The 14392-nt window shown below is 33.3% G+C and overlaps 1 protein-coding gene across 1 annotated transcript in view; it reads left to right on the top strand.

The window, feature by feature from the left end:
* Positions 1 to 14392, top strand: part of Ccdc102b (coiled-coil domain containing 102B) — a 125958-nt gene that overhangs the window by 84850 nt on the left and 26716 nt on the right. The window contains exon 5 of the mRNA XM_063231492.1: positions 3826 to 3942. Coding sequence (XP_063087562.1) covers positions 3826 to 3942 — 117 coding nt within the window. The remainder of the gene's footprint in view (positions 1 to 3825; positions 3943 to 14392) is intronic.

Genomic DNA, 14392 nt, shown 5'->3' with positions numbered 1-14392 from the left:
CTCAGACATTTGAGAGTGGACTAAATATTGTGTATTGGAAAGTCTAGGAATACAGAATCCAATGTAGTCCTGAGTGAGGAGGGAAACTCCAAGTCTGGAATAGAGGGAGATTTTTCTATTCTTGACCTTTCACACTTCCTTGAACTCAATTTAAATGAAAAATATTAAGCAGCAAAATTTTAAGGGGAATAAATCGAGACAACTTATATACAGAAAAGGAATAATTTTTGTGGCAAAGACGTCAAAATTGTCAATCCTAAGTGCCAATGGAATGATTATTCTTTGATCTTAGGACAGTCACTTAAATTCTGTGGCAAGAGGAAAGATTTATGTAAATGCAAACATTTAGATTTTTATACTAGGTGGTTGGGGAGCTTTACTATGCATGGCTTCTCTTTCTCCATCATGAAAGATGCAGTGACATTTATGAAGAGCTGAAGGAGAAATGGCAGATTTGGTGTTCAGGAGAGATTGAATTATGTTGCAGCATTAATGATATAGACATAAATATTCCATGTACTGTTTCACAAAGAACAAAATTATGGAGTCTAATTATATAATCTTCTTTAATCATCTTGACAGATGAAATGAGAAATAGTATAAAAATAACAGAATATGTTAGATTATATTTTTTGAGCCATTTGAAATAAATTTTGCTTTTCTAGCCGTATCTACATTAGTAGGAAAATATTTTGTTTATATGAATAACATAGTTTTGATTCTTTAGACATCTGCAGATTTACCATTCCTTGTATATCTGAAAATACAATGTATATTTATATCAAATACTGCTAAATTTCTTGGAGAAAATTATGGCAGATATATTTGAAGTCAGAGACATGGCAAGTTGCCTAGTTTAAGTTTTCATAAACACTGCAGTATTGAAAGAAGGGTTTTAAAGTATAATTATGGAATTATATTATGGTGCAACCTCAAGGGGAAAAAAGCCTTACAGAAAATAAATAGGTATTAAATAAAAGGAAGTGTACTCAGAACATGCTTTCCAATGCTGACTCACTCATTTTATCTGATGTTGCGTAATCCTGTCACTTTCAATTTAACTAATGTGATATATCATTTCCAGGTGACATAATGCTGCTAAATTAATCATCTTTAGTAACCGAATCTACTTCTCTCAAATTTTTCAGTTGCTCAATAGATTTTGTTACAGCTTCATTAATCTGAAACGAAAGTTGAAAAACTATCAACAAGATTAAGGTTATTTTGTGTCCAAAGTGTGATTTTAAAATAAATAAAACTAACTTGGTTTCAAGGAGAGAAAGCAGTTTTTTCAATAATCGGTTAATCAATTTTCCCTTATATTGTTTTAATAGTTGCATCTGTGTGATGTTTTATTTATTATGTTACTCTCATTATGTCTGGAATATACAAGAAAAGCAAGAAGAGTAGAATAAAGGCAGGAAGTAGGAAATAGGGGCAGAGAAGATATAGAGAAAAGCATTAAAGGAGTTTGACTTACATACTAAGTGGATTAGGAAGACAGTAAAGGGATTTTAGAAGAGGGGTGGCATGATCTGAATTAGAAAGTTGATTTCTTTGGTTTCTATTTTGAGTGGTGCCATGGGAAGAAACAGTGAATATGGAAGCTATTAACGTAACTGAAGTGGCAGGTTATGGTGGTTTTGATCAAGACAGTATTTGGAAGTGGAGAGAACAGGACGTATTACATTTTACAAAGGAGAAGCTGAGTGACTGATTTTAATTTGGTTGGCATGTTTGAAACTGGAGTCAACAACCAACACTGCTGGCTTGATGAAAGCCAAAGATAGTTGATATTTGTTGAAACAGCAAAAACTAATAAAGACACAGATTTGAGCGAGAAGGTCTAAGTTTGCCATTTCTGTGTGGTAAGTGTGAGATATCTATCGGTGTGTTAAGTAGGAGGTCGGAGATGGGCACCTGAAATTCAAGAGTGAAGTGTAGGCTGGTGATAAATGTTTGGAGAATGCAGGCGTGCTGGGCCAGGAGGACCTGTGAGCTGCCTGCTAGAGTGATGCAGAAAGAGCCCAGGAGGAAGGGCCAAACTTTAGGACACTGTTTAGCCTCTCCATCTTCTAAGTCAATTTTTCTAAAGATTTGTACTTTTTAAAAATTACCAAAGAGCAATCTATTATTCTTAAGATTTTTGAAACCGGCCTGTGATGAAGTGAAATTTATAAGTGGAATGTACTGGCTCCTGAAACAGACATTAATTACTTTTCTGAAAACAAAAACAAAAACAAAAACAAAAACAAAAAAAAAAAACAAAAAACTCTGTTCTTAAATCATTTACGTACTCAGAGCTCCTTGACTTTCCCCTGGTGTTAATGAATGGAGGAGAATGCTTTGTATGTTGATGTGGGGTTTTCTTATTGTTTAGAGAACTTTCCTTTATTTTCTCCTTTTCACAAGGGGAGAATTTATTGATACGGGTCCCTCTGGACTAAACACTAGGATCTCAGAAGTTAAGTTAGGGGCGCCGAGTTATCAGAACGAATTGGACTTTCCCTGGTGAACCGAGACCAGCCCGCTGCTTTCATTTTACACTTGTACTTGCTGTTCTTTTCTTAAAAAGTGACTCTTTCATCTCGGCTCGGGATTAAAAAGTCACACCGTCTATTTAACTTACATTATGATGAACAGGAAATCGTAACAATCCACCGTAAAAGGTGGAGTTCTTCCCACTTTCCATGTGCTCTTCACGGTCCCGTCCTGACTATGGATCCCCTGCATAGTTTGTGGGACATCAGCCTCCTCCCTGCTGTGCTCCACGTTAGTGGGTGTGAGTTCTGGCGTCTTCTGCTGTGCTTTCTGTATTTCCACTTCCTATATCATTTTATAGCTTTTCAGAAAATTATTTCAATAACTTTACAACATGGATGCAGGTGCAGTGTTGATTTAAGGCTTAGATAACGAATTCAGGAAAAATATTCTTAAATTTTGATTTTTCTGGTTATTTTGCCTAAGATTTTCTGTGGTTCACTTTTTCCATTCTGTAGTGATGATCATAGTAAAATTTAATATACAAGATTACTGCTAGCATTAACTAAAGGAGTACATATCGAGGTCAGTTCCTGGAGCCTAGAATATTACTAATAATATTGACAAAATCATGAATTTTGTCATGAAGTTTTTAAACTTTTAAGTGTACAGTGTGATATTAGTTTTTAAATTCTAACTTATCAGAGATTGAATACACATTGAATAATGCAAACATTTACCTATAAAATTAAGAAAAACATAATAATAATAATTATTATTATTATTACAATTATCATTATCGTTGCTGTTATATATTGTGGCAAAATTTACAAAGTTTTCAACCTTAAGTTTTTATATAGTAATTTCTTGTGGCAATGTATTGACAGCTTTTGCAGCTGTTCTATATAAATTTTACGAGTCCAGCGACTGTATATATTTTTCCATCATCCAAATTTGTTTCTGCTATAGTTAGCCATTTATATTTTATAGAAAACAGATATGAATACAAATATTAAAATATTGAGGTAATAATTAATATGCAGGAATAAAAGGTCAGGATTAACGGGATAAATATAGAAATTAACTGATCAATCATTTAAAAACCTATGAAAGTAATGGTGTCTTGCTCAGTTTTCAATTCATGAGTTGGAATTAGTGACCATTTTCTGATTTTTCCCAAGCAAATTAGTACCTTCAACTACAAACATTTTAATGATTCTACTTCAAAAGCTATAATAATAAGAAAAATAAAAGACATAAAGACAATGAAAGAATTGTGTAGAAATCCTACAGCCAGATATTATAGAAACATGTGATTATAGTTTAAAAGTTTTTCTCTTTCAGTTTGACATTCTTCATGAGCTACATGAAAATGAAATGGAACAAGCATCAGTAAATATAAAAGAAGAATCTAATTATCAGAACAGCAATGATAGAATCATCTATGAGTTGAAATCAGAGGTAAGATATTGAATAAAAGGAACAACATATGTTATAATCATTAAGCTGTATATTATTCTAAGTAGTATATCTGAGGTGATTTGGTTACTCAACAATGTGTGTGTTGATTATATAGTGATTTTTAGCTTATATATGATTTAAAACACCATGGAATAATATTTACTGATGACTAGATCTGAACTATTTGAACATTAGAAACATAAAATATTTGACTGCAAAGCCACCTGATAGCCAATACAAGAGCTATTATGAGCAAATACTTGTTAAAGTTCAATCTGTTCCTGGGATTATATGTGTTTATTTTCAGAATCAGTGACCTACAAGACATGTGGCACACAGATTTTGGTGGAATTAATGCTGCTACTGGTAGTTAGCAATACTGAGATGTAGAATAAACTCACTTTTGTCATAAATAATTTATTTCTTAACTTTGCAAAGTAGTATGGTAGAAACATCTATTTTCCCTTCCTGTCTGCAGCAACAATAAATATATTTTCACAAATTTGTGCTCACAGTGCTTTCTTAGACTTAGAGATATTGGTTGAATTATTGTCCCTGGAGACAGGAAGAGGGGTTGAATTATTTATACTTTAGGGAAAATTGTGTTGCTGAATTAAAAATAGAAAACCACAAATTATTTGATAACAGATGATTCTGGAGAACATCTTGAATACAAACATGTAGGAACAAGTTAGGAAATGGAATGAAGTTAGTAAAATATAGGATTGGAGAAGAGTGATTTGTAGCAGGCATTTTGTTTCCTTTAAAATTCACTAAGCCCAAGATCACTGTGGAGTATGTTTTATGTAAGCTGCACATTGCATAATGGGAAGCACAGAAATTTTGGAACCGGAGACATCTCCATCACATGTTGATGAGTTTATTTTGTTCTCCTCCTTAAGCTTCTTTGTGTCTGAGTTTCCTGACTAAAATATTAGTTATAATGACAGTCATTCCACAGGAATTTTGAGAAAATTACATACTGTAAATAAAAACTTGTCTGAGACAGTGCTTTCATATTAGAAATTATTTCCAAACTGCTCTGAGGAGTTAGGTATTCTTTCACCAAGGCCGTTCTTGGTCTGTCCTGCACAGGTCACATAAAATTATTGTGGGGAAAAGTGTAAATCTTACTCAAAGGGAAAATGATTGCTTGGTTGCATTATTTCTTTCTAAAACGATTTAAACCATCAGTGTAGGTGATACTTTCTCTTTGTGCTCAATATTGAGAAGCTTCCTTGCCAAGCACTGCACATTTCATGAAAGCTGTTTAGCAGGTAATTATACAAACAGAAGAAAGAACATGCAAATAATGCTCTATACAATTGTTCTAAAAAAGGTTATTTATATATATATATATATATATATATATATATATATAGATAGATACATAGATATATCCTTATAACTCTCCTTAAAAAAAACAAGGGTATTTCATATATATATATCCTTGATACATACATAGTTATATATTAGAATCCATATATATGTGTATATATATATATATATATACACATATGATAAAGCTTTAAAAAGTAGTTTTAAGTTTATAGAAAAATTAGGAAAAAGAATAGTTCACACATATCCACCCTTCATCCACAGACTTCTCTACAACTGATATCTGTCATCAGTGTAGTGTGTCAGCGACCCAACAGAGATACATTATCAACCAAAACCCGTATTATCCTTTAAGGTTTAGTTTGTGCTGCGTACTTTATGAATTTTGACAAATGTGTTATATCACGTGTATACCATTTTCAGGGTACAGTTCACTGCACTGAAACCTTAGCAACTGCTCCTCGTTTTTGTTTTCTGCATATTTTCAGCCACAGTGTTATATGCTTGAAATAATCCCATTTTTCAAACTTCAGTTTGCCTTTTTTAACTTACCAATATGAATGTGAGGCTCTTCCACATCTTTTGTAGCTTGATAGCTTATTTCTCTCTAGTACTGAATTGTCTGAATGTACAACAGGTTGTTTATCCATTTACATTTTGGAAAATGTCTATTGCACCCATAGTCTGGTTATCATTAATAAAAAAAGTTCTCTAAGCATTTACATGCAGGTTTTATTGTGGGATTAAATTTTCAACTCACTTGCATAAATGCTAGTATTGCTGGATCATCTGATATATTTGCTGTGTAAGAATCTGCTAAACTATCTTCCAAAATGCTTGCAGCGTTTCCATTCCCGCCAGCAATGAGTGAATACTCACTTTGCAATTTTACCAGCATTTGGTGCAGTCAATATATTAAATTTCAGTCATTTTAATCGTTTTGTAGTGGTATGTCCTTGTAGTTTTATTTACATTCCCTTATCACATGTATATTGAACATTTTTCCTATGCTTATATCATCTTTGGTGCACTATGTGTTAATATTTTGGATAATTTTTTAAAATATCAGCTTATTTTCTTATGATTGAGTCTTTAGAGTTTCCAAGATATTTTAACAATCCTCCAGTAGATTTGTTTTGCTATTTTTCCAATTTCAAGATTGCAGATCTATTTTTCTAATAGATAGCAACTATTTTCAAATTTATAATATGCATTTAAACATCAATAATAACTTTGGTCCAAAGAATCTTTTAATGATAAATCCTCTTTTTAAAGTGATATGATTATTTTTGGATACTAACTTCTAATTATTTAAACAAATTCAGGTCTAAGCAAGTTTATTAGAGAAATAGAAAATGTAGAAAATAAACTGGACTTACACGATAACTAAATATAACTTTTGCAAGTCTGTTTAGATATATCATGGTTTTTTATGTTTGCATATAATTCAGTGTGCAACTGTACTTCTATTTAGTTAAAAGTAACTTGAATGGACTTGCTAATATTTTTAGATATGCTGTTGGCACTGTCATAAACTTCCACATGCGCATGCATATCTGTGTGTCTTATTTTTCTCATTATTGAGACAAAATACCAATGCCCAAATTTAAAGGAAGAAAAGCTTATTGTAGTTTTCAATCCATAGTCACCTGGCTCTAAAGTAGGATGGCATGATAGAGGAGAATCACAGAGGAGAAACAGTCCACACCAAGGCAAAGCCACAGAGGCAATCAAATAACAAAACAGAAAACCTTCCTTCTGTCCTTATATTCCACCCAGACTACTCACACTTTGGACAGGTAACACTCACACCCAGGGAGCTTCACATCCTTAATTCCAGCATCACACAACCTAGGTCAAGCCAACTCCAAAAAGTTCCACCTGTGACTACATTAGAGTTCACGATACATTAAGAGTTCATGGGGATCCTTAGGTACAAGTCATAACCCTAGGCATATAGTTTTCTTTCTTAAGTTCCTAAAAAATGATATAGACTACTCAAGAGAATATTTAGTTTTTATTATATATATATATATATATATATATATATATATATATATACAAATGTCCCATTTATATTCTCACTAAGTATAATTTAAAACTTTAATATATATAACTCAAACATTCAGAAACTTCTCAGAGAGAAGAAGCATAGCATATAGGCATTTAGGAGTCAAGAAACGGCATAGTGGTGAGTTTACTAGGTCTGCTGGCTTGCAGGCTCAGAATTGGAGTAAAGAACCTGGGAACACCAACAGTCACAGACAGAAAAACAAACATGTAAAATAAAGATGCCACTTGGATTTTGCTAAAAGACTAAGGAAGCATTTTCCTAGTAAGACAAAACTTTTAGAGGAATATATATATATATATATATATATATATATATATATATATATATATGTCTTTTTGAGCCAGGATTTCACTATGCAGTTCAGGCTGACCTTGAACTCAGAGAAATCCTCTTTCCTCAGCCCCCTAATTGCTTGAATGATAGGCATGCGCCACCATAATGCTTGAAACAAATTAAATACCACAGAAAGATATTTAGAAGTATTACCATCCCTACTAGCAAAGTCCATGTGAGACTACTTAGGTCTACTCTGGCCAGCCGTGCAGAACTCCTCACCACTGAAGGCAGCCGAAAAGCCTGAACACAGTCAGGACTTCATCCTTCTCTGTGAGTAGTGAGGTCCTGCCTCTGGCAGTGTCAGGAGAAGCCCCACTGGAAGCATGTGCTTCATCCCCACCTTACCAGAGACAGTGATCCTCACCCACCCCATTCAGGTGTTAGCTGAGGCCACATGGGTGACCTGCACTTTTGCCTTCATTTGACAGCAACAGGACAGAGCTTTCCCTTCTGACTACAGAGCAGCATGTTAGGCACACTGAAATGTAAAACACAACATGGGTGTCATCCATTTTTATGGCATATGGATCCAAATATCCAGAATACAATAGAATGTTATTTATCATACCAAGATTAAGACTATTTCAAAACACATGAAACAAGACAATGAAGAGATGCCATCATGAGAATATGGAGATGTTTCAATTATTTGACACGAATTTTGAAATAGTTCTCATGAAAATGTTTAACCCAGCAATTGTATGTGTGAAACAAATTAGTACAACAGGAATTCTCAGTGAAAAAGGTGAAATTCTTAACCAACAAATGGAAAATATAATGGAGGTACAATGTAGGAAACAGAATTAAAAATACCAGAAATTTTTAAAAAATGAATGAAATAAAGAAAGGAATCAATGATTTCAAAGATAAGTGAATGGAAATATTCTATCTGAATGTCAGAGAAAAGTGATTGGATAAAATGGAGGCTAATGCATGTGTGAGACGTATAGCAACAATAAAAACCTATAATAGTGTCACTGGAAAGAGAAATGGGCGGTTAACACTGCTAAAAGGAGGTGAAACTCCCCAAATTTAGGAAAAGGGTCAATTTACACTCCAGAAGCTTAGAGAACTCAAAGAAATATTATTCCCATGATATCTATGTGTATTCAAATCACAGTCAAGGTCATGGAAAATTAGGAAAAATATTTTGACAGTATAAGAGGGCACCACAAAGGAAAACCCATTCTGGAAGTGGCACACAGTTGTTCAAGTTTTAAACATCTTCTGATTAAACTGCCATTTCAAAAAAGAAAGAAAAAAAAAGAAGAACAAAGAAAGAAAGGAATAAGAAAGAAAGAAAAAAGAAAATGTCCTTCAAGATATTTTCAGATGAAGAACTCAGAGGCTATGCCTATAGAAAATACACACATGAAAATATGCTAAAATATTAATCATCAGGGAAATGTAAAATAAAGCTCAAATAAAATTTAACTACATATATATCAGAAAGGTTAACATAAATGTTAGTGAGGATGCAAAGCAGTGAATCACACATTTATCATAAATGAAATATTTAAAAAGATAACAATATTAGAAAATGTCAGAAGAGCAATGATTATGTGACCAAACAATTTAACTCCAAGTGTTTTTCTCATAGGAATAGAAAATTATGCTAAAAAAAAATTAGGTGGAACTTCATGAGAAATTTTATTTGTAAACATCCAACCATGGAGACTATATCTATGATCTTCAATGAGCAAATAATGAACCATTAAATCTATCCTTTGCAGTGTTTCTTAATAATGAAAGAGGATGAACTCTTGACATTTAAAACAATCTGGGTGAATATGCAGAGAAGTGGTGGAGTGAAGATCAAAACTAAGGACTGCAGAGTTCTGTGATTTTGCTTATGAAACCTTTTTAAAGTGACAAAATCTAGCAACAGAGAATACATTAATGGTTACAAATAATGCAATTGTGAGCAGATTGAGTAGTGATGCTTCAGAACAGCCAAATAATGGTTCCTTGTGGTGGTGAAATTATTCCTACTTTGATGGTGTCACTGTGGGTGTCTGGGTACAGTACTGTGCTAGATCTGCAGGGCGTTATCACTGGAGGAACAGATAAAGGCACATGAGATTTCCCTGCATTTCTTAGAAGTGCCTGTGAATGGACAATTTTCTAAAAGTAAAACTTCAATTAAAACACCCTCATTCAATTAAAACACCCAGTTTCAGCTCCTTCTTTAAAAAGCCGTTTCACCTTTTTCACGTACTAATCTGAAATTTTATGTATTTCATTTACTCAACATTTAGGAAATTCAAAAGACCCGAGTCTAAGTTTTTATCCTGATGCTATCTGGTGTCTAGCTTTTCATTAATTACATAGATTTTCTGATTTTATTTGCTTATCTGTAAAGTGGTATTCAAATCTCACCTAAAATTTTAATTGATTCATATATATTAATAACTAAAAATTTTGCACCACATATAGTTGACACTTGGTAAATATGTGTTGTCTCACATTTTATTTGGAATATCCTAGATTGCATAAACCATCAAGAATTTCAAATGTTATTAGCACTACAAAATTATATCAGAATTCTTTTACACTTATGTGTCTTCTCAAGTGTAAGGGAGTTTGAATTTTAAAGGTACAATCTCTAAGTAAGTGCACCATATACTCTGCTACCAAATAGATTTCCAATAAATGTGGCTTTGGTTAATGCATCTTTTAATGTGAATGAATCATTCCAAAATTAGACTTAAAGTTTCCCATGGGAAAGAGGCTATCTTTGCTAAAGATTGCTTCACCTAGAATCTTTTTCCATAACTTCTCAATCTACAATGCTTTGCTATGCCTGCTTCTCCTAGAATTTGAATGTATTTCCTCAGATGTTGATCCATAGATGATGTTTGGACAAAGGCCATTAATGTACTGAAGTGGTAAAAACTGAAGATATTTTAGCCACTGTTTCATAAACTTCCTTTTGATATTAATAAATTACCCACAATGGCACTGACTATTGTTTAGTATTCTTCCAAAGATACATGTTGTTTCTGTTACTCTATATGCTTAAAATTTTTTCCACATAATAAAAAAAAGTTATTAAGGTCAATTATTCTTTTACAAAATTCTAAATGAATGTAATATATACTGAAAGTAACAACTATATCATTTATTTCATTTTTCAAACATAGTCTTTTTCTTTCAGTGCATGGAATTGAACTCATGGGGCTTGGCAATGAGATACATCTAATACTTTATTTCATGATGAGATTTCATTGTCATTAAGTTTCCAGGCTAGGTGAATTTGTAATCTACCTATCTCAACCTCTCTGAGTGCTGGGATTAGAGATATATGCTGCCGTATCCAGTTCAGGAAATCTACTACTTCCAAATTAATGCTGCTTGCAAAAGGACCAGATAGGTAAATTTTTTAATTCAGTGATTATACAAGTAATCATCTTTGTTTTTTTATGTAAGATTATAATTTTTTCATGCACAGAAATATTGTATTATTGATAGAGGCTCAGGGATGGCATTTTTCTCCATGTGAGAGAAAACTTAGTTCTGTGTGCATAAGCAAAATGCAGTAATAATGAAGTAAAAAACAAAGCAAACCCCAAACAACAAAATAATGAGGCTACATTCTCATTCGGTCAATGTCTAATTCAATGATTTATTAAAAAATATTTATCTATTTGGCACTCAGATTGAACACTGAGGATTCCATAGTTATGCCATGGTGGACTTAAGTTAAAAGCAGACCCACATGGCAAAATGCAGTGTATTGAACACCTTTCCTAGTGTTAAGACAAAATACACAACATGCACAACGTAAAGGATGGGGAGGTTTAATTAGGTTCACAACTTCAGAGGGTTCAGTGTATGGTCAGCTCGCTCTAAGGCAAAAAACAACATGACAGGGTGTTGTAAGATAGCAGGAAGCAGAGAGCACAGAACAGAACTAGTGAAAGATGTACTCTCAAAGGAACTCAGTCTCCCAGTGACCCACTTCAAACTGGACGCCACCTTGTCATGGTGCAGTCAGCTATGACATCATTGGATAAATCCATTGATGAGCATCATACCCACATGGATCATTCACCTCTCCAGTATTCTCTTAATCCAGTCAAATTATCAATTAAGCTTAACCATCGCATTTAGTGAGTCACATGTTTTAATTGTCAAAGTGTAGTGATATACGCAAATGTAAAGGCAAGATACCAAGGTTGACGTGTGAAGATGGACAGCAGTTAGCCAGACAAAGTGAAAGTCAAGTAATGTAAAAGACAAGTAAAAAGCACTCTGCTGATATGGCAAGGACACTATATTGTTAGCATGAAATAAATGTTATTTTTAAAATTGGTTGTATGGAATACTAACAAAGTGAAAAAACCTTTATTTTCTACTTATGATAAAGTAGATATCAGCAAGTGTGCTGATTTTGGGAATATTATGAAATCAGAAGAGCTATATAGTATACCTGAAAGAAATTCATCATAGGGTTTTTATGGTAGGAGAAAAGAACATACCGAGAAGAGAACAAATATTTTTACTTTGCATTAAAAAATGAAAAAGTTTGTTTTCATAATGCTTTCTTAAAACATAAGCTCTATCTTTAATTCTGACTGTATTGTATAGTAGTGCTGTGCTAGGGGCTTGTCTTTCATTGTGGTGTAAATGGGAAATGGATCTTCCCTTAGAAATCTGTCATCAGAGAGGGGCACAATGTTCTTCAAAAAGCAAGTAGTTCACTGCATGTTTCCAAATGTATCAGAGTTACATTGCATATTTGCAGGATGCCAAGAGGAATTTGTTCCAGTCAGATATTTCAGATGATATACTGGAGCTTCTGTTTACAAATAAGTTAAATAATATCACCATTGTCTAAGAGGATATTGCATAATTAAAAATCCAGAATGGCAATTTAATATTTTGAGCTAGTCACAGTAGGTGCTGATTTTAATTGATTTCAATCTCTTGTATCAGAATACCTCTTATTGACTTTACAGGTTCTAGTAAAGAGATTTAGACTGTTGAAAATACTATGACTATATTGGGAATGGTTGTACAACTCTGAAACGTAATATGAAAAGTCATAAGCAGGTTAATTCAGATGTCAGTGATAGGAACTTAAATATTCTGGTTTCATATTGACAAATCTCAAAGCAAAATCTATGAAACTATCTTTGATATGAGAAAATAATAGCCTGGGGAAACTTAAAATCAAACTGTCACAGATAGTCATGGTTTCTGGTCATTTAGACAAATATACGTTTAAATAAATCAATTCTTAAGGCCAAAAGTCTCACATTTGCTGAAACCTGATAACTGATAACATATACAATGGAAATAATGACTGAAAGCTGGTGGTCGTATAATATGAGACATGTCAGATACCTTGAATAACATTTCAAAGCTTTGCACTGTGGAAGATGAAATCAAATATTTAAAGCTCTTTTGCTTGGATATTCCATCCGAATTATACTCCTGGTTATCGCGCATGTAGGAAGAGCTTTCTAGTTAAACCATACTGATGGTTCAGTTACAAACTGAGGTTTATTTCTTCTGTGGAATGTAGTCCAGTGAGATTGTGGATGGGATAGAAATAATTATTAATAAAAGCTGTTCAGCGTTAGTTTAAAGACTCGTTTACCTCTGTTCAGAAGTCAGCCCGAGAGTTACTAGAGCCCCTGATGTGTTTTTTTTTTTAATTTCAAACTATGTGAGATCTTCAGTGTGATGCCTTTTTGTTCTGATGCTATTTAGAGGATACACACACACACACACACACACACACACACACACACTCTTGAACTATTCCTGGCCCTTTGGTCAGCAAGTGCTGTCCAGTTCTTCTAAAGTGCTGAAATTGCCTGCCATATGGCCAGAAGCAAACTTAGGAGATTTTTCCTAATATGCCACTAACATTTTAAGTCCTCAATATCAATTATTCCCAAAAATATTTCCCAGAAAACATAATTTCATATAAACTGAGACCTTTTAGTAATGCACCCTTTTGCCAAATGAGCAATTACATTTTTCATCTTTTGCCCAAATCTCACGTTAATATGAACATGACATAAAAACTTAAGACGGAACCAGGCATGGTAGCACACACCTGAGATCTAAGCACTCTGGGAGGCTGAGGTACAAGGCTTGATATTCAATGAAAGACTGAGCAATTTATCTAGTTAGTGAGATTCTGTCTCCAGAACAAGGCAAAGACTGAGGCCATAGCTCAGTGAAAAGATTCCACATTCAATTCCTTGCACTGAAAAAATAAAAAAAAAGAAGTTTAGACAGTAGATTTTTTGGTCTCATTGTGTTGGAATGTGTTGTTTACACAGGATGAATGTGCTTAATTTTTAATATTTTCAGATTTTAAAAATATTTGCAAATATCTGATCAGAACTTTAAGTATGAAAATCATCTTGGTCGTATGTACCTTAAGTCCATAGCCTGAAGGCAATTTCACACAGTGTTTTAAATGATTTCTCATGAAACAAAGTTGAATGGCATGAAATTTTTTCCTTGTGATGTAAGGCAACGTTTTATAATTTTGGAACATTTTGAATACTGGAGTTTCCTGATTTTGGATGATTAATTTATAAGAGGTGCTTTGAAAAATGACCATTGATTAAATGAGGGGAAGATAAAGCATGTAATCAAAAAAGCCTTCCATATTAACCATTTACAAGATTGAAAGTAAAAAAAAAAATTCAAAATGAGGCAAGGGGTAGTTGTCCTTAT

Source organism: Cavia porcellus, unplaced genomic scaffold (genome assembly GCF_034190915.1).
Source record: "Cavia porcellus strain 051 isolate PalLab524CR breed Dunkin Hartley unplaced genomic scaffold, mCavPor4.1 scaffold_20, whole genome shotgun sequence".
In the NCBI taxonomy this organism is placed as follows: Eukaryota; Metazoa; Chordata; class Mammalia; order Rodentia; family Caviidae; genus Cavia; species Cavia porcellus.
Note: the sequence above shows the minus strand (reverse complement) of the source record. Positions and strands in the feature narration are given on the sequence as shown.